Genomic DNA, 22,242 nt, shown 5'->3' with positions numbered 1-22,242 from the left:
GAGAGGGAGAAAGATCTGTATTCCTTCTCTGTTCACCCAGCCACAGAGCCCAAATCTACTCTGACACTTTTAGAGAAATGAAAAGATGGAATCTTGCAGGAGCCTGCCTGCGATGGGGCTGGGGGGGGGGGGGGGCGATAGCCAAGGAGTGCTCACAGCAGGAGGGAAGTTGACTTTTTTTTATACATATAGGGGTTTTTCCATGCAGAGTTTAAATTATGCCTGATAAAAGGAGTTTCGTGGATGTTTCAGTTCTTTCAAATTCTCCTGGCTTCCTCCCAATTAAATGAGGTTTGTCAAAGCCACAGGGCTCTGCTGCTGCTGTCGCGGCCGACAAGCACTTCCTGTAGCGACATCTCCAATCCCCGAATCCCTGAGGGAGAAGATGAAAGGGCCGGCACCAAGAGACAGGGGTGGGGGGGTGGGGGGGTGGTACTGAGTGTGCATGTGTGGTGGTGGAGGGGAGGGGAAATAGGTACAGAGACAGACCAACAGGACTCAGGACAAGGAGACAGAAAGCAGAGCTACCAGGAAAATTGGAAAGAAAAATAGAGGGCTGGGGCCAGTTTGTGCACTTCCAGGACAGCAGTCCTCACCAAGGGCATGCTGTCTACTAAGGGTTACATTCCCTTGGCCTGGCACTGCCAGTCTGCTTTTTCATTGCTCCTGGCAATGCACCTTTATTAAGAGCCTCCTTTTTTTTACATAGGCAGAGAGAACCAGAGGGCTATCACGGTCCCCAACCTGCAGGGACACAGAATCTCCATCTCTGTGGTTGGCTGTCACAGGCATAAGAAATATGCAAATATAAGACATGCTCTTGGGAGTGACTTTTAAGGAGAGTTTCTCTGCCATAATTATGCAAAAAATTTAGCTCTCCAGTGGCATTTCGGTATGGAATCATTTAGGGGCTTATATTTATAACATTTTATTATTCTGGTTGCAGGATAACAGAGTTGTCACTTTAAAATATATTCTGTTTTCCACAGTAGCCCCCAAGAAGATAAAATACTTAGGAATAATTCTTACCAAAGATGTAAAAGACCTATATAAAGAAAACTACAAAGTACTACTGCAAGAAACTAAAAAGGACCTACTTAAGTGGAAAAACATACCTTGCTCATGGATAGAAGACTTAACATAGTAAAAATGTCTATTCTACCAAAAGCCATGTATACATACAATGCACTTCCGATCCAAATTCCAATGACATTTTTTCATGTGTTGGAGAAACAAATCACCAACTTCATATGGAAGGGAAAGAAGCCTCGGATAAGTAAAGGATTACTGAAAAAGAAGAAGAAAGTGGGAGGCCTCACTCTACCTGATTTCAGAACCTATTATACAGCTATAGTAGTCAAAACAGCCTGGTACTGGTACAACAACAGGCACATAGACCAATGGAACAGAATTGAGAACCCAGATATAAATCCATCCATATACGAGCAGCTGATATTTGACAAAGGCCCAGTGTCAGTTAATTGGGGAAAAGATAGTCTTTTTAACAAATGGTGCTGGCATAACTGGATATCCATTTGCAAAAAAATGAAACAGGACCCATACCTCACACCATGCACAAAAACCAACTCCAAGTGGGTCAAAGACCTGAACATAAAGACTAAAATGATAAAGATCATAGAAGAAAAAATAGGGACAACGTTAGGAGCCCTAATACAAGGCATAAACAGAATACAAAACATTACCAAAAATGAAGAAGAGAAACCCGATAACTGGGAGCTCCTAAAAATCAAACACCTATGCTTATCTAAAGACTTCCCCAAAAGAGTAAAAAGATCACCTACAGACTGGGAAAGAATTTTCAGCTATGACATCTCCGACCAGCGCCTGATCTCTAAAATCTATATGATTCTGTTAAAACTCAACCACAAAAAGACAACCCAATCAAGAAGTGGGCAAAGGATATGAACACACACTTCACTAAAGAAGATATTCAGGCAGCTAGCAGATATATGAGAAAATGCTCTCGATCATTAGCCATTAGAGAAATGCAAATTAAAACTACGATGAGATTCCATCTCACTCCAACAAGGCTGGCATTAATCCAAAAAACACAAAATAATAAATGTTGGAGAGGCTGTGGAGAGATTGGAACTCTTATACACTGCTGGTGGGAATGTAAAATGGTACAACCACTTTGGAAATCTATCTGGCATTTTCTTAAAAAGTTAGAAATAGAACTACCATACAACCCAGAAATCCCACTCCTTGGAATATACCCTAGAGATATAAGAGCCTTCACACGAGCAGATATATGCACACCCATGTTTATTGCAGCTCTGTTTACAATAGCAAAAAGCTGGAAGCAACCAAGGTGTCCATCAACAGATGAATGGTTAAATAAATTGTGGTATATTCACACAATGGAATACTACGCATTGATAAAGAACAGTGACGAATCTGTGAAACATTTCGTAACATGGACGAACCGGAAGGCATTATGCTGAGCAAAATCAGTCAGAGGCAAAAGGACAAATATTGTATAAGACCACTATTATAAGATCTTGAGAAATAGTATAAACTGAGAAGAACACATACTTTTGTGGTTATGACGAGGGGAGGGAGGGAGGGTGGGAGAGGGTTATTTACTGATTAGTTAGTAGATAAGAACTACTTTAGGTGAAGGGAAGGACAATACTCAATACACGGAAGGTCAGCTCAACTGGACTGGACCAAAAGCAAAGAAGTTTCTGGGATAATCTGAATGCTTCAAAGGTCAGTGGAGCAAGGCAGGGGGTTGGGGACTATGGCTTAAGGAGACTTCTAAGTCAATTGGCAAAATAATTCTATTATGAAAACATTCTGCATCCCACTTTGAAATGTGGCGTCTGGGGTCTTAAATGCTAACAAGCGGCCATCTAAGATGCATCAGTTGGTCTCAACCCACCTGGATCAAAGGAGAATGAAGGACACCAAAGTCACACGATAACTGTGAGCCCAAGTGACAGAAAGGGCCACAGGAACCAGAGACTTACATCATCCTGAGACCAGAAGAACTAGATGGTGCCCGGCCACAACCGATGACTGCCCTGACAGGGAGCACAACGGAGAACCCCTGAGGGAGCAGGAGATCAGTGGGATGCAGACCCCAAATTCTCATAAAAAGACCAGACTTAATGTCTGACCGAGACTAGAGGAATCCCGGCGGTCATGGTCTCCCAACCTTCTGTTGGCCCAGGACAGGAACCATTCCCGAAGACAACTCATCAGACATGGAAGGGACTGGACAATGGGTAGGAGAGAGATGCTGATGAAGAGTGAGCTACTTGTATCAGGTGGACATTTGAGACTGTGTTGGCATCTCCTGTCTGGAGGGGAGATGGGAGGGTAGAGAGGGTTAGAAACTGGCAAAATTGTCACGAAAGGAGAGACTGGAAGGGCTGACTCATTAGGGGGAGAGTAAGTGGGAGTATGGAGTAAGGTGTGTATAAGCTTATATGTGACAGACTGACTTGATTTGTAAAAGTTCACTTAAAGCTCAATAAAAATTATTAAATATATATGTATATTCTGTTTCCCCTTTGATCTGGAAGATGCCAGCTATTATTGTCTGCCTTCTTTTTCTGAAGAAGACAATTAAATCATGAAACCTGTGAATGATATATATGAAGAGTGGAAGAACAGTCTAAATCCCAGTGACACAGAAATTCCCATGAAATGAGAAAATTGGTCTCACCCATCCATTTCTGTTTTCATGAAGCTGGCAAGTTCTGAATAACACTTTCTCTAAGTTGTGGCAGTAAGCTTATAAAGTCAGAGGAAATTTGTCAGGGAGTTACTTACTATGAAAAACCAGGAATGCCAGGATTAGTCCCCTTTTGGAGCACACACTTACGTGGAGAAGCATGAATATTAGAATGCCAAGCATGTGGGAACTTATGCCAAGCTCTGACATGTTCCCTTATTGACTTTTGAACACCTGAAGAAACACTCGTTGAAGGAGAAATTATTGGTAGTCCCTCTCAAAACACACCCAACAGCAAGCTAATTGCTTTTGCAGATGGCCACTCAGACACCAGCTTTCGGCCACACTTGTGGTCCTCCTGGCTGGAGCCCACGGTGCAGGATGTCAGCTGGGGCAGCTAAGACCTAAAATTAGGCCCTTGGCAACTCTCTAATCTTAGCTGCAAGTTCAGCTTCTTTGCTTAATTCCCTTTGCCCTCAGCATGAACTTGGGCTCTGGGACTGGAACAGTGTTTAATGATTTGGGAATGGGGGGAAGGCAAAAATCATTAAGCTGCCCCTTCTAGAAACTGGCTCCACTTCGTTCTTGCAGGAAGCCTTCCAAATGTTATCCTTAGAAAATTAAGACTGATTTTGGATACTAGCCATTTTGGACCACAGACACTGATCTACAAAAGTATTTTTTATCTGAGGCAAATAAATGCTGAGTGATTTAAGAGTCTGGTCCTTAAGCCACGGTCCTTGATCATCAGGACCTCAAGGCTGACTCTGTCTATGGGCTGGTCCCATTTTGCTTTCCAAATCCCTGGCTTGAGTCTCTCCCATTCCTTCCTAGACTAAATCCTCATTCTTCTTTAAAACAGACTTCATAGAAGTCTCAGGCAGAGCAATAAGGCAAGGTAAAGAAATAAAAAGAAGAAGTAAAATTATCTCAATTCGTGGATGATATGACCTACCTATATAGAAAATCTCAAAGGATCCACGAGAAAACTTCAAGAGCTAACAGAGAATTTGGCAAAGTTACAGGGTACAAGGTCAACAAACAAAGATCAGCTGGGTTTCTATACATGAGCAATAAGAAATCTGAAAGGGAAACAATTCCATTTACAATAGTATCTAAGAGAATAAAATGTTGTTGTTCTCAGGTGCCATTGAATTCTGACTCATAGCGACCCCATATATAACAGAATGAAACACTGCCCAGCCCTATGCTATCCTCGCAGTCGTTGACATGCTTAAGTCCATTGTTGCAGGCACTGTGTCAATCCATTTTGTTGAGGGTCTTCCTCTTTTTTGATTAACCTCTACCAATTGTGACATCCTTCCCTAGGTACTGGTCATTCCAGATTATCATCCAAAGTATGTGAGACAAAGTCTCTCCATCCTCACCTCCAAGGAGCATTCTGGCTGTGCTTCTTCTAAGACAGATTTGTTCATTCTTCTGGTAGTCCATGGTATATTCAATATTCCTTGCCAATATCATAATTCAAAGGCATGGATTCTTCTCCAGTCTTCCTTATTCATTGTCTAGCTTTTGCATGCATATGAGGTGATTGAAAACACCGTGGCTTGGGTCAGGCACACCTTAGTCCACAAAATGACATCTTTGCATTTTAGCACTTTAAATAGGTCTTTTGCAATAGATTTGCCCAATGTGAAATGTTTGATTTCTTGACTGCTGCTTCCATGGGCATTGATTGTGGATCCACCCAGCATGGATCTCTTGCGGTCCCTCGGCCAGGTAGCTGTCTTCCAAATTTCTTGGCATAGATCAGTGAGTGCTTCCAGCATTGCATCTGCTTTTTGAAACACCTCAACTGGTATTCTGTCAAATCCTTAACAACTTCAATCTTTTCTATATCATGATGTTGCCTATTGGTCCGGTTGTAAGGATTTTCATTTTCTTTACATTGAAGTGTAATCCATACTGAAGGCTGTAGTCTTTGATCTTCATCAGTTAGTGCTTCGAGTCCACTTACCTTTCAGCAAGCCATGTTGTGTCACTTGCATATCACAGGTTGTTTGTCTTCGTCCAGTCCTGATACCCCATTCTTATTCATATAGTCCAGCTTCTCAATTATTTGCTCAACATACTGATTGAATAAGTATGGTGAAAGGATACAACTCTGACATACACCTTTCCTGATTTTAAATCACACAGTATCCTCTTGTTCTTTTTGAAGGACTGCTTCTTGGTCTATGCACAGATTCCTCATGAGCACAATTAAGTGTTCTGAAATACCGATTTTTTGCAATGTTATCCATAATTTGTTATGATCCACAGAGTCAAATGCCTTTGCATAGTCAATAAAACACAGGTGAACTGTTTTCTAGTATTCTCTGCTTTCAGCCAACATCCATCTGACATCAGCAGTGATGTCCCTCATTCCACATCCTCTTCTGAATCTAGCTTGAATTTCTGGAAGTCCCTGTCGATGTACTGCTGCAATTATTTTTTAATTATCATGAGCAAAATTTTACCTGTGTGTGATATTAATGATACTGTTTAATAATTTCTGAATTCTCTTGGATTACCTTTCTTTGGAATGGGCACAAATATGGATCTTTTCCAGTTCATTGGCCAGGTAGCTGTCTTCCAGATTTCTTGGCATAGATCAGTGAGTGCTTCCAGCATTGCATTTGCTTTTCGAAACATCTCAATTGGTATTCTGTCAATTCCTGGAGCGATGTTCTTCGCTGGTGCCCTCAGTTCACCTTGGACTTCTTACTTCCATACCATTGGTTCTTAATCATATGCTACCTCCTGAAATGGTTGAACGTCTACCAATTCTTTTTGGTACAGTGACTGTGTATTCTTTCCATCTTCTTTTGATGCTTCCTCTATCGTTCAGTATTTTGCCAATAGAATCCTTCAATATTGCAACTTGAGGCTTGAATTTTTTTCTTTATTTCTTTCAGCTTAAGAAATTCTGAGCATGTTCTTCCCTTTCATTTTTCTAACTCCAGGTCTTTGCATATTTCATTATAATACTTTACTTTGTGGTATCAAGCTGCCCTTTGAAATCTGCTTGGCTCTTTTACTTCATCATTTCTTCCTTTTGCTTTAGCTACTGTGTGTTCAAGAACAAGTTTCTGAGTCTCTTCTGATATCCATTTTAGTCTTTTCTTTCTTTCTTGCCTTTTCAATGACCTTTTGCTTTCTTCATGTGTGATGTCCTTGATGTTAGGGACATGAAGGACTTATACAATGAAGACCATAAAACACTCCTGAAAGAAATTAAAGGAAACTTAAATAAATGGAAAGATGTTCCCTGTTCATGGATTGGAAGACTTAATATTGTCAAGATGTCAATACTACCAAAAGCGATATATAGATTCAATGCAATCCTGATCAAAATTTCAACAGCCTTCTTTACGGAAATAGAAAAACTAATCCTCAACTTATATAGAATGGCCAGATGCCCTGATTAGCTAAAGCAATGTTGAAAGGGAAGAACAAAGTAGGAGGACTCACTTCCTGATTTTAAAACATACTGTACAGCTACAGTAATAAGAACAACCTGGTACTGGTATAACAATAGACACAGAGACAATTGAAATAGAATTGAGAGTCCAAAAATAAACCCACACATCTATGGTCAACTGATTTTTGACAATGGTGCTAAGTCCATTCAATGGGGAAAGAAGAGTCTTTTCAATAAATGGTTTGGGAAAATTGGATTTCCGCGTGCAGAAAAATGAAACAGGACTCATGCCTCACACCACATATACACAAAAAAATTCAAAATGGATTAATGACCTAAATGTGCAAACCAAAACCATAAAATTCTTAGAAGAAAATACAGGGGCAATGCTGTCAGGCCTAGCTTTTAACAATGGATTATTTGATATAATAACAAAAATACAAATAGCAAAAGACAAAATAAATAAAGGGAACCTCATAAAAATTAAAAAGGTTTTTCATTACAAGACTTTACAAAAAAAAACCTGAAAAGACAAGCTACCAGCTGTGAGAATATCTTCAGAAACCATATATATGATAAGAATCTAACAACCAAAATATGTATAAAACGGCAACAACTTCACAACAAAAAGACAAATAATCATAAAATGGGCAAAAGACTTGAATAGACATTTCACCAAAGAGGCCATTCAAATGGCCACCAGACACATGAAAAGACGCTCAGCATCATTGGGATCAGAGAGATGCAAACCAAAACCACAATGAAATACCATATCACTCCCACTAGGATTGCTAAGATTTTAAAAAAAGAAAATAACAAATGTTGGCAAGGATGTGGGAAAATTGGACCCTCACCCATTGCTGATGGGAATGCAAAATGGTACAGCTGTTGTGGAAAGCAGCGTGGCGGTTCCTCAAAAAACTAAAAATAGAACTACGATATGACCCAGCAATTCCACTCCTAGGTGTATACTCAAAAGACTTGAAAGCAGAGACTCAAAAAGAGACTCGTACACCAATGTTCATTGTAGCACTATTCACAATAGGCAAAAGTGGAAACAACCTAAATGCCCATCATCAGATGAATGGATAACAAAATGTGGTGCATATATATAATGGGATACTACTCAGCCAGTAGGAGAAATGAAGTCTTGATACATGGAGCTTGAAGACATTATGCTGAGTGAAATAAGCCAATCGCAAAAGGAAAAATATTGTATGACCTCACTTATATTAAAAGACAAGAAAAGGTAAATGGACAGAGACCAAAATTTAGTAGTGGTTACCAGGGGCAGGAGGGAGGAGGGAAAGGGGGGGTTATCAGTGATGGAAAAATCACAATGATTAAATGTAGGGTTGTACAACCAATTATTGCAATTGCTGTCAATAAGTTTTTCACCTATAAAAAGTTGAATTAGCAAAAGTTTTGTGATATATGTATTTACAATTTTAAAAAAAGGGGGTGGGGGAGAGAATAGCTTCAGAGGCTACTTATGTACAACCAAACACCTCATGGGATTTGGTTCCTTGGTTTTGGAGGTTTAGAGTCATAGTTTCGTGGGACAGCCCAGTTAATTGGCCTAATAACATGCTTAGTGCTTCTGCTCTACCTCCTAGTTCGTTACATAGTGCCTGGGGTTTTATAAGCTTACAAGCAGCCATCCACAGCACAAAAATTGATCTCTTCACCTGGAACAACAGAGGAAAAAGGAGAGTCAGGAATGGGAGGAGGATATGGAATAAGTGGCTAATTGCCACCATTAACAACTGCCTTCTGTACCATGAGACCAGAAAAACTGGATGGTACCCAGCTACCATTACTGAACATTTTGATCAAAGATTCCATAGATGAATCCTGATCAAAAGGGGGAAAATGCAGAACAGAATTCTAGACTTTATCAAGCCATGGAGGGTGGATAAACCCCTGAAACTCCTACCCTGAGAATCTTTAAACCTTAAACCAAAAATATCCCTTGAAATCATCTTAAAACTGAACAATACCTTGACAAGTAAAAAAAGAAAAAGGTCTGCCTTGAGCATAACGCTCTTTTAAGAACTATCTATATGGGATTAAATTGACAATAGTAACTTTAAAAAGATTAGATAGGAACCTTAGGCGACAGTGAGTTTATGTTAATGAGGGAGGAACAACTCAACAAAGGAGAGTGAGAACAATTGAACAATTGGAAGAATGTAGTCAATGTCACTAGACTGTACATGTAGAAACTATTGAATTTGTGAATGTTTTGCCGTGTATATTCTCAATAACAAAAACAAAATAAAATTTAGAAAAAAAATAGATTTTAGCATCTTAGGAAAAAAAATCTTAAAACTTAAGAGCTTGCAATTACTTCACAAGTATTTTTCACAATGTCCCACAAGCCATGTTATCAACCTATACTTACACTTGTAGGGAGAAAGAAGGCATAAAATGTACCTCCACCATTAGTCACACCATCCTAGCATCTGCACTCTGGAAATTCTTCAATAAGCATTACTCATGTTGCCCCATAATACCTGAGTGATTTTGTTAGTTATTTTGTTTTTTTGATCTACTAAAAACTTCAGGCCTTTTTAAAATATTATCTCTTTACATGTACTTGAAGATACCTATAATACCACTTCCCAAAGCTCACACTTTTCTGAGCTGAATCCCTTTAACCTTTTGCTTTGTTTTTAATAAATCATTTCTCCCACTCTTCAGCCATTTTGTTTCATTGTTGTATTCTGAACCTGTTCCAGTTGTTTTGCTTATCTTTGAGGCTGTGTGGCCAGCTTGGACTCAGGTTTCTACCATAGTGGGAAAATGCCCTGGTGGCCCAGTGGTTAAAAGCTTGGCTGCCAACAGAAAGCTCAGCAGTTTGTTATTCACCAGCCGCTCCTTGGAAACCCTATGGGGCAGTTCTACACTGTCCTATGGGATCGCTGAGTAGGCATCGACTAGATGGGAACAGGTTTGGTCATTCATTGAATACTTACTGAGTGCCTCTTGAGTGTGATATCGTGAGGGACACAAAAATGAATTAGCCATGGTTCCTGTCCTCAAAGAGCTTACAATCCTTAAGGAAATGAGACAAGCATATAAACAGCTGCAGATCAAATAATACACATGAAGTATTCTGGGCACTCAAAAGAGGCAAGATTAACTCCAGCTGGGAGTTGGAGGATGCCTTTGTGAGTGGGTCTTGAAAGATGATCGGATCTTTCAAGGGTATTCCAAGAACATTCCAAGCAGAAGAATGTCATCTTCCTGTTAATACTACCATCATTCTGAAAGTCATTTTCTTTTTAATAACAATGGCACACTGCTGACACATACACCATGGTAGTTTTTATCATTATGTCTTCTTGCAACAATTTAAACATTCTTTAACATTTATTTTAGTTCTTTGTGTCCTTCCTCAGGATTTCAAATCTATTTTTTTTTTATTGCTTTTATTGTCTGGTCTACTAAAGTGTGTCCCTAGGTGGAGCAAATGGTTAAGTGCTCAGCTACTAACTGAAAGTTTGGCTGTTCAGACTCACCCAGAGGCACCTCAGAAGAAAGTCCTGGCAGTCTGCTTCCAAAAGGTCACAGTCTTGAAAATCCTATAGAGTTGCATTTCTACCCTGCAACACATGGGGTTGTCATGAGTTGGAAGCAACTCGACGTCAACTGGTTTGGTTTATTTAAAGTTTATTCAGAACGTTGTCATTCCACAAGCAGGTTTTCAGGGTTTGGGGAATGATGGGGAAGAGGGAAGGGAGATTCTGAGCCAGTTCTCTTGACCCTGTGCTGATTACAGGAGTTTGTAATCTAAGGCCACCCGCTCTACCTTTTAAATTCTCTATTAATCAATACTAGTCAGTGAGAAACAAGTTAGGAAGTATCCTCCGTAGCATAATTCTTTACCTTCTGTGTTCAAAGTTGTCCTCAATCCATTCCCATACATTAGAGGAGATGCTGAGTTGAGAGATGGTTTCTAGTGTTGCATAGAGCTGTGTTGCTAGGAAAAGTCTGGGTAAAGCAAGTCTCCCAAACCTACCAAGCCCTCAAATTGGTTAAATTTGTTAGCTTCATGGGCCAGAAGAACTGTCAAGTAAAGCTAAACCCACTCAGGAAAGAGTTTGAGCCTCTAATAGTGGAAAAGCATCTTAGAGATTAGCTATTCCATATTCTCATTATATAGATGAGTCACTGACACACCAGTAACAATACTTGTAGCTGCCATTTGGTAATAGGGAAACACTTACGCTATGACATGAGCTAAAAGACAATAGAACTCAAAATTGCATATAATAATATACCTGTGAAAATGTGTTATGCATATGAACAAAACTGAAAGTTAGCTTCCAAAAATAAATACTCTTCTAGCATAGGGGCTTATGGATGATTTCTTTTCCTTTTTCAAAGCTGTCTTTAATGTTCGTGTTATATTAGCTTTACAGTTAAAATAAAGTGAGAAAAATGGTACAAAATATCAGAGCTCTGGGTTGGGAGTTGAAGGACCTGAGTTTTCTTCTTTTTCCAACTTAACACGCATTTTTTGCCTTTGTGAGCCTCAGTTTCTCCATCTGCACAATGGGTTAACACTAATTTCCATCACCCCAGACTGACCGACTGTTTATTTTACGAAGTTCTTAACTCACTGAATGCAAGGGTTCATAGGAATGCAGTCCTGGGAGAGTGAGGGGCGGGAGTGAGGAAAAGATAAATAGGCACTAATTAATTTTAAAAGAAAGATCATCTGCTTTAATTGGAAATGCATATGTGCTGTGCCCCTAGTCAGAGTTTTAAGTGCACTCCCTGTTAGGTAGCAACTTCGATTTGAAGTGCTATGTGATCCTTTGGGCTTTTGAAGCTATGAAGTCTATATACATACACATGAGTTAAAATGACCGTGTAATCACGAGGCTGTGTGCACTCTGAATAATTCAGTGCACTAAGCAGCCCTGGCTGGTAGATCAATGGTGTCCAAGAAGAGCGCAAAGACCACGTGACAAGGAAAATTACCAGACATTTTGGAATGATACTTTGATTTCCAGGCTTTCTTTTTTAACTGGTGCTTTCTCTTTTAGCCGTTTCAGGCAAGTAAGAGGTTTGATTATCTTGTTTCCTGTGAAAGGTTATTTAGTTCCTCAATCCCATCAGGTCACTTTCTGCACTTCAGTGCACCAAGCCTTCGCCAGGTTATCAGCCAGGAAGAGTAAATGGAGACACCAGGATCAGATTTCTAAAGGAAGGAAAGTTAAAGCAAAGTTTGAAAGAGGTGACAGCCAACAGCCACAAGCTTAGGAACTCAATTAGACTGAAAGACAACTATCTCATTATCTCGTTCTTGAAATGATCTAAATACATGAGAATCTAAAAGTTTTAAATAAATTTGTCCTACTGACTGTCTAGATGACTGAATTTCTCTTCTCAAAAAATTTCTAAACACCGACTTTCATATTTATTTATTCTCTGCGCAAAGCAGCCACGATAATTATGCTGTCAGATTCAGTAAGCTAATGAGGAGTCACCAGAGTGGAAGGTTTTGCATTTGTGAGATGGCTAGAGAGTCGCTTCACTGCTTTTTTCTTTCTTTTTCTTTTTCTGCGTGTTGGGAAGTTGAGTGTGGCAGTCCAGGCCAGACTGGGATCCTTTTGATTAACTGGTTGCTTTCCCAGCACTGTTCTGCCAGATAATGTTTTTCTCTCTCTCTCTCTCAATCTGGGAGCTGCTGCTTTTGAGAGGCAAGGAAGCCTTAGGAAAATTCCAGCCCTTCATGCCACTGTCCCCAAGGCAAGAGGACGCTTCTCTCTGAAATAAGTTCCGGAGATGATTTGGACTTGAGTTGATTCAAGAGTAATCTTTAAAGTTTACACACTGTTTATTTTAGCCAGGCAGCTTGAATGTCTTCCCTTTCCAGCCTAGCAAATGTATAATTTCAAAGCAAAGGAGTCAGCGCGACAGATCACCCACAGCATCTAAGACAGAAGTTTAGGCGGAGGGAGGCATAAGACAGAAGTTTAGGCGGAGGGAGGCAGAGCTGGCCTTGGGGGTTCATTTCTTCCCTTTGGCTCTGAGCAGCTTCCAGTAAACAATATTATTAAGTCATTTTACACTTTCAGTGATTCAAAGCTAGAAGCTTTTCACTTTGTTAAATTGTATAATATTTAACACATAGAGCAACCTATGTTTGTTCAGGCTGAGAACCTTAGAAAAGAAATGCCCAGGTAGAAGGATGCCCTGAGCAGGTTTTGTGAATGTGCTTTGGTGACCATGTGGTCCCTGCCTCTCGCTGTTTTCCTCAGACAATTATGTTGCTTACGCTTTTAAACATAGTTACTATTTATTAAGAACTTACTGTGTCTCAGGAAAGATGCAAGCTTTTTTTTTTTTTCATGTATTATCTTCTTTAAACTTACAGCAATCTGCCAGAAAGTTTTATTATCCATATTTGCCAGATGAACCCCTTAAAATGTTAGCTTTTGGAGAACTTGGTCCATAGCTTTAGTATAGTAAGCACCCAGGAAAAATGGGACTAAGAGGCATTTACAAAATGGAGATTTCCAGTATTTGAACTAACCAAATACATGAATTGAGGACAAAAGTAGTATATATATTTAAAAAAAAAAAATTTTTTAATTACAGAAGTTGCACTTTAGAGTATTTAAATAGATTACCTGATGCAGTTCGAATCTGCCAGGCGCTCCTCGGAAACTCTATGGGGCAGTTCTACTCTGTCCTATAGAGTCGTTATGAGTCGGAATTGACTCGACGGCACTGCGTGGTGGGTTAATGCAGCTGATAGAATTTGAGACTTTTGAAAACATATTTCACCCAGCATGATGCTTATTGCCTAATATCTTGGGGACTAAACTCTAGACTCCTTGGCATAATGTTAAGTCCCTCCACCATCTGGTCGCATCCCATTTTTCCAACTTTGTCTTCTAATCTGTCTGGCTCTAATCATGCACGATGACTTGTGGTTCTCTCAAACACTTTGCTTTCTCCGTGCCTTTGCTCCTGCTGATGCCTCAGCCAGGAATTTCCTCCCTGGAAGTCCATGACTATTGAGGGCATAGTCATCTTTCAAGACTCAAATGGCACCTTGTCTACGCTTGTCCCATGTTCCTCAGTAGACTTCGCGTTAGGGTGGGAATTGTCATTTTTTGTTTGCACCTCACTTTTGACCCTTGTTGGTTAGTGTGTGTGTCTCACAGTTCTATTCCTGTTTTTACTGCATTGCCCAAGTATTCATTCGGTAAGTATGGATTGCATTGAGTTGAATAGGAGCCACTTGACAACTGTTAGTAGATTTATACTGACTCGTGTATAACTGACTCATATTAACTGAGGATATTCCTGGCTGAGGGATCAGTAGGAGCAAAGGCACGGAGGAAGGAAAGTGTTTGAGAGAACCACAAGTCATCACACATGATTAGAACAAGATAGACAGGAAGACAAAATTGGAAAAATGGGTTGCAACCAGATAGTGGAGGGAGTTAATATTATACCAGAGAGTCAGTTATACATGAGTCAGTATAAATTATTGGTAAATAAGTCTGGCTCTTGTTTTGACGTCTCTCTTGGTGACACATATTGCAACAGACATAAAAAATACACTGTTAAAAAAAAACAAAAAAAAAAAAACACTGTTAAAGCCCCCAGGAAATAATACGTTGGTGCTTTTCTCTTTTTCTCCCGACAGAGGAGTCTTTGTTTACAGTTTCAGGAGTGAGACTAAAGCCAGAAATATGTGACCTTTTGGCCTCCTACCGGAAAGGTCACCACCCAGCCCGGTTTAGCAAATGCTGGTGAAAAGAAAGGGAGTGATCACCAGGATTCTTCCAGGCAAGTGGTGACCCAACAGTGAGGCTCCTTGCGGCTGGAATTGAAAAGTGATCGCTGTCAGGTGGAGAAGATATTGTTCACGGAGTCAGAGCTCCTCTGTTCTGTGTCTGGCTCTTCATCTCCAACTCTGGGGACAGGTGGCCTAGCTCTTCAGGCCTCCATTTCCTGAGCTGTGAGAAAAGGATCATAACATGCATCACCTACCTGTCTCTCCTGCTCCCAGGGGATGAGAAGGCTCCTAAGACAGAGCTTACAGAGCACTCTGGGACCTTCAAGGGGTGCTGGTGGTACAGTGGTTAAAGCACTAGGCTGCTAACTGAAAGGTTGGCGGTTCAAACCCAGCAACAGCTCTGTAGAGAAAGATGTGGCAGTCTGCTTCCGTAAAGATTACAGCCTTGGACACCCTATGGGGCAGTTCTGCTCTGTCTTATAGGGTCTCTATGAGTCAAAAATCGACTCGACGGCAGTGAGTGTGGTGGGACCTTCAGCTGAAACATATGAAATAAAGGATTAGAACTGATATGCTCCCTTAACTAGGTAGTTCTCTCTATCAGTGGGTATGACAAAAATCGGCAGGGGGACCACCTCTTCCAATTTGCCCAAGACTAAAGGGTTTCTTGGGATGTGGGACTTTCAGTGTTAAAATTAGGACAGTTTCAGGTAAAGCAGATGGTTGGTCACCTTAGTGACACAAATTACCACCTGGCCTGGCCTGCCCACAGGTGCCAGAGAAGATCTGGTTCAACAAGTCTTTGGCCCTACCCAGAAGGTGATTTTAAAGGCCAGTGAGAACCCAGACTTCATTGCTGCAGGCTTCTCAGGCTACACCTTCTGTCCAGTTGGTCACAGGAAGTCCTTTCATTTCGGGTCAGTGCTGGGGACCACAAGGGCCTGATGGGGGAGGCAGGAGCCATCACAGATGTCAGAGATGCAGCTGTTCCTGTGAGTCGCCTCAGTTGGCCTAGGGCAGCCTAGCCTTCCAAGGTAATTTTGAAGAGGAAGGGGTGCTATGGAGGATTTTCTGAAAGTTACTGTTCCTAAAAGCAGTTCTTCTGGCAGGCACAGGAAGTCAGGTGGGAAAACTTCAAAAGCCACCATAGTAAAGACACCCCTAGGTGTCACAAGGGTGCTTCCCATACTGGATCTTCCATTCTGGGTAGAGGGGATGTTGATCTACATAGAGTAACCAGGGTGGAACCCATGTGCAGAGCCAGCCGGCCAGGACTTTGGTGACCTTAGCCATATCCTAAACCATAAGCACTATGGTTTGACTATCCCTTTCTCAACCACTGCTTGGCCATGCTTCCTAATAGTACCTTTGGGGCCTAGATGGTAACCACTGGCATACTCCCTACACATTCACACCTGACTTCATTCACAGGGTAGGCATCAGCTCTTTGCCACTTTCTCTTAGATGTCTTATCTTTGACTGTCACTACTATTTAAAGGCATATCAAAAATACCTGCTTTCTCTTTACATGAACAGATACATGCACACCCCCGTTCACTGCAGCACTGTTTACAATAGCAAAAAGGTGGAAGTAACCGAGGTGCCCATCAATGGATGAATGGATAAATAAATTATGGTATATTCACACAATGGAATACTATGCATCAATAAAGAACAGTGATGAATGTGTGAAACATTTCATAACATGGAGGAATCTGGAAGGCATTATGCTGAGTGAAATTAGTCAGTTGCAAAAGGACAAATATTGTATAAGACCACTATTATAAGAACTCGAGAAATAATTTAAACAGGGAAGAAAATATTCTTGATGGTTACAAGAGGGGGAGGGACGGAGGAAGGGTGGGAGAAGGGTATTCACTAATTAGACAGTAAATAAGAACTACTTTAGGTGAAGGGAAAGACAACACGCAATACAGGTGAGGTCAGCACAACTGGACTAAACCAAAAGCAAAGAAGTCTCCTGAATAAACTGAATGCTTTGAAGGCCAGTGTAGCGGGGTGGGAGTGGGGTTTGGGGACCATAGTTTCAGGGGACATCTAAGTCAATTGGCATAATAAAATCTACTAAGAAAACATTCTGCGTCCCACTTTGGAGAGTGGCATTTGGGGTCTTAAACACTAGCAAGTAGCCACCTAAGATGCATCAATTGGTCTCAACCCACCTGGACCAAAGGAGAATGAAGTACACCATGGACACAAGGTAATCATGAGCCCAAGAGACAGAAAGGGCCACATAAACCAGAGACTACGTCAACCTGAGACCAGAAGAACTAGATGGTGCCCGACTACAACTGATGACTGCCCTGAGAGGGAACACAACAGAGAATCCCTGAGGGAGTGGGATGCAGACTCCAAATTCTCATAAAAAGACCAGACTTAATGGTCTGACTGAGACTGGAAGGACCCCAGTGGTTATGGCCCCCAGACCTTCTGTTGGCCCAGGACAGGAACCATTCCCAAAGGACTATGGGATGGAGAGGGATGCTGGTTAGGAGTGAGCTTCTTGGATCAGGTGGACACTTGAGACTATGTTGGCATCTCCTCCCTGCAGGGGAGATGAGAGGGTAGAAGGGGTTAGAAGCTAGCAAAATGGACAGGAAAAGAGAGAGTGGAGGGAGGGAGCAGACTGTCTCATTAGGGGAATAGCAACTGGGACTATGTAGCAAGGTGTATATAAGTTTTTGTGTGAGAGACAGACTTGGTTTGGAAACTTTCACTTAAAGCATAATAAAAGTTAAAAAAAAAAAGCAAAAACCTACTTTCTGACTCTTCTAAGATCATTATATTTAGACATTCGGGAAGAGGAGGGGAGTTTGGAATTAAGGCATTTCATGAAATACCAAAGTTTGTATTTTGACAATATACAATTAGAATTATAATTGGCAACAAAATAATATGGTTTTTCCCAAGTAAAAATGTTTTTCTAGAGCAGAGTTTTTACTGTGTAACTATGCCATTTTAAACCCAGACTTAAAAGAACAGGACCACCCTTTTTTATAAAGTGAAGGGTTTGCCCTCCGTGAGATAATGGTTATCAAAGACTCTGATGGAATGGTCTTAGATGGTGGTGCTCAATAAACATTATTATTATTTCTATTGTTGTTATTAAATTGTTTTACTAAGCAGTCAGAAGGTGGAGGGATAATCCTGTCTCTCTTATCTACAGTGGCCTTGCAGAAAGAATTGTTACCTGTAGACATAAATTGGTCATAATAGAAAATCAATTAACTGTAGCATGTCAAGCTTGGTGCCTGTGCCAGGGACTGAGTAGGGAGGAGGCAGATTTAGCCTCTATTGGAATAATCTCATGATGTCCCTAGGCCCTTGGTAGTAATGTAAGGAGATAAAAGCCGTAGGAGATGAACCACAATAGGGAAAAGCTAGAGCAATTAAACTGTTTAATAAATGGCTTGGGATCAGCAAAATCTGGGAGTGCTGGAATTAAAGAGGATGAAAGCAGTAATCACACGGACAGTTGGGGTCTGTGAATCTTTTCCGCTAAATTGAATTTATGTTAAAATATTCTCTTTTCAGAAGAGTCAAAATGTAAATTGGGATATTAGGACTTGGCAACTGGTAGCAATGCCTCAAAATTGAGACATTAATCCTCAAATGCCAGTTTCAGGTATGAAAAAAAAATTTCCACTGATGTTTCCAACGTAGAACTGGAGGGGAGCTAAAGTTTACTGGGTCGTATATGCCACACACCAGTGCTACAGTGGGCACTTCACACATCTTTCAAAGCTTGGCCTGATTTGTACAGTGGATTGTGGTGAGTTACAACTGTAGTTTGCACACACGAAGATAGAGTATGATTATTTTTAAAGTTGTCTTAGTTGTCATTACCAGGGCAAGAAGCTGCCTCTGTTTCAATTTGTCATCACCTTTTCTATCAATATCTATGATTCCATCAATTATTTTGTGACCATGTTTAACAGATTTTCCTTACTCAGCGTGTACTATATTATTCATTACTTTGATCTTATTTATTCTTTATTCACATCTAGGGCTACTTTGCTGCTATTTCAGTTTTCATTTGCTTCAGCTTACGAAGAAATTTGAAAGCTAACTTCACACTGGACCAGGGATTTTATCACCTGTGACCTGGAATATTTTAACCATTATGTTCAAGGCAACAGCACATAATGCTTGAAGGAAAAGCAATGGAAGGTTTTTGCTGTTGTCATTCACCTAGAATTTAACATCTTGGATCTATGATTGGCCCAAAAATCAGACATAGACTGAGATAGCCTAAGAACAGGGCTTCTGAATAATTCCGTCTATTTCATCATTTGATAGATCCCTGGGCCAGAAGGTCGGCTTCCCAATAGGACAGATGGGAAACTGACAATTGAGAGAATTTGGAGACAGAGCTGGTGCTTACGGAAGCCTGTCACTCCTGTGTTCACTTACAATTTCCCCCAACAAAAGGACTTCTGTGGCAAGGAGAGGATTAGTCTAAAGTTTAGAAAAATCTCCCAGGGAAGATGGTTTCTTGGATAAAGTTGTCAACAAAAGGACTTGCTTAAGACTATTCGTTACGATTTCCTAGGGGGCGCTTCTCCCATCACTGACAGGATTATCAGAATACCAGTTACACCCGCATCCCACCCCAGCTGAGTTTTAGGAGTTTGGATTGAGTTGCTGATTAGAATTGAATTTCAGGCTATCTCCTTTTACTGAATCCTAATTGTCTATGATGATGACAATATGATGAGGAATCTAAGCCCTGATTTGATGGTGAAAATACTGAGTAGATAAAAAAAATAGACAGGAGCAAATAGTTCCAAAGATGTAATTCAAACCCTGTTACACCACCAGACACACACACACACGTACACACACACACATCACCATCAAGTAAAATGAGAGATCTGTCTCAGCTAACATGTGGACCATTTTCTACAATGACTCCTTCTAAAAGAAGCTAAAAGAAACCAAGGAAACTCAAATTACTTCTGGTATTACTGTCTGCCTAAAGACCATCTGCTAAGGAAATGTAGTAGTCTAGAAACCAGAGAGCCTTATATATCTTTAGAAGATCAAGGAAGAACTTTTTAACGGAGAATTAAAAAAAGCAGTAACTGTTTACCCAAAGTCTGAGATGGAAGAAAGAAAAACTCGTAGCGATAGTCCAAAGAAATCTACCTTAGTGAGTATCTTGATTCTCCTAAGGTAATCGACAAAACCTGTCCAGATATGCCTGAAGACAAGATGAAACAGTGTGGGCTGGATGAAGGGGAAGATATGTGTCTTAAATAATGGTGGTTATCCAACCAAGAGAAAAGTCCACAGTGATATGGGACAGGGTTCAGCCTTAAGTCACATCCTGCTCAAATGTTTTTATTAATCACTTGAATAAAATCAGAGAAGATATACAACATATTCATACAACTCACTGAAGTAATTATTGCTGGTATTAACTTATCCCATTTTAAAGAGGAGAGAACTGAGGCTCAGAGAAGTTAAATAACTCCTCCACATGGTGGAGGAGCTAAACCAGAGCTAAGATACAGATCTGTTGACTCCAATGTCTACTATCTTCTCAGCAATCACAGGCCTATCAAATTTGTAGAATACATAAGTTTTGAAGAGGCAGCTGATGCATGTATTGGACCATGATTCAAAACACTGAGACCTTGCTAAAAGCTAAGGAGCAATGAGCCAATAAGGCATTTACTCATATCAAATTTCATCTGATTTAAAGTCTTAACACAATGGGCCTTCAAATGTCAACGACATAAGTAAGGCTGTGATTTAAAGGGAATTGGTACTTTTAATTATGAATGAATAATATGATCTGGCCACCGCCAAAAGCTAATGCTAATACTTTTAGGCTACGTAAATGTAGGAATAAGATAGTGTGCCAAAGAAGAGAAATAAAGAGTTTTCTCTACTGATCAGACCACATCTAAACTATTGATATGTTCAACTCCACACATCACATTTTAAAAGAAATTTCATGTTGAAGTAAATATTTATTGTGCACCTACTGGTATATAGATATTATCCTGTTTGAGCCTTTTAACAAGACTAAGAGGTAAAAAAAAAGAAAAAAGACTAAGAGGTAGGTGTGTTTATTCCCCATTTTACAGAGATCACTGAGAATCAAATAGCTAGGCTCCCTGGGTGGTGCAAACTGTTAAATGCTCTACTATTAGCAGAAAGATATGGCAACTTGATGGTAACTAACAATAGGATTTGGTGCTCAGATTCTCTGGCCCCAAAGCTATAGCCCCCAACCCCCACTCCCACTCTGTGCTGCACGCTCTTAGGAGGGCGACCAAGGGAGTAGAGGGCATGGGGACCAAGGAACAAGGAGGAAAGGTAAAGGAATGGAGAGTTTAGCCACAAAAAGAGAAAACCCAGGTGGCAGAGTAACTCCCTCCAGATGGTTAAGGGCTCTCAAGGAACAAAGGGGCTGGCCCTGGGCTGGGTGGCTACAGAACAGAGCCTACAGATTGACCACTCAGGGATGCTATTTTTGATGCAGCAGGAAGAGTTCTCTGCCAGTCCCACCTGTCCACAAGTGGAATGAATTCCCACAACAGTAGTGGCCTTCCTCGCCATCCCATATGTGGAATGCTATAGGAGGGATTTCCATATTGGAGGTTGGAATACCTGACCTCCAAGATTTCATCTAATTTTAAGATTCTCTGATACTGACTTTTGAATGACTGTCTCACTTGTGCACAGACTACTCTTTGAATTATGTTAGGATTCTATTGTTGCAAGAATAGGTCAATTCAGTATCATTTTTTCTTTTTTAAAAAAGGATTTTATGCAAAAATGGAAATTGATAAAATTATCCTCTTTAAATTACAATTCAATATAAATTATGCTAGTGCTTCTTTTTCTTTTAATTAATGGATTTGCCTATTCAAAAGCTTAATAAAAATCATGTATAAGACACCCAAAACATCATTTCAATCTTCTTTCCTTCCTTGATTTTGTGAAAGGAACATCCCTGGACTTGTGCATATATTTTTCCTCTCATATTTTTTGTTGATTCCTTTGTATGGACACACACTGGACTTTTAAAACTGCAATTTATTTGTGCTCAATTAAACATATGAGTAATTTTGGTGGTCCTTACTTATTTAGTTATTAGTGCTACACACCTAATATTTCTGTCTCCCAGACTACATAATTGGGTACACTTCCTGGCCCACTCCTTGGTGGATAGGGCCCTGCGATTAATTCTGGCCAATGACTTTTTCCCCCCTTAGAAAAAAATACAGAATAGTTCCATTTACATAAAGCACAAAATATGCAAAGCTAAACTATGTATTGTTTGGGAATAAAAATGTGGCCAAATTCTAACGA

At 40.3% G+C, this 22,242-nt stretch overlaps 1 protein-coding gene across 1 annotated transcript in view; it reads left to right on the top strand.

The window, feature by feature from the left end:
- The window catches only part of CDK15 (cyclin dependent kinase 15), a 104,016-nt gene extending 83,387 nt beyond the window's left edge, over positions 1 to 20,629 (top strand). Inside the window, exon 13 of the mRNA XM_064286807.1 lies at positions 14,803 to 20,629. Coding sequence (XP_064142877.1) covers positions 14,803 to 14,912 — 110 coding nt within the window. The 3' untranslated portion in view covers positions 14,913 to 20,629. The remainder of the gene's footprint in view (positions 1 to 14,802) is intronic.
- The last annotated feature ends 1,613 nt before the right edge of the window (positions 20,630 to 22,242 follow it).

This window comes from Loxodonta africana, chromosome 6, assembly GCF_030014295.1.
Source record: "Loxodonta africana isolate mLoxAfr1 chromosome 6, mLoxAfr1.hap2, whole genome shotgun sequence".
Lineage (NCBI taxonomy): Eukaryota > Metazoa > Chordata > Mammalia > Proboscidea > Elephantidae > Loxodonta > Loxodonta africana.
Note: the sequence above shows the minus strand (reverse complement) of the source record. Positions and strands in the feature narration are given on the sequence as shown.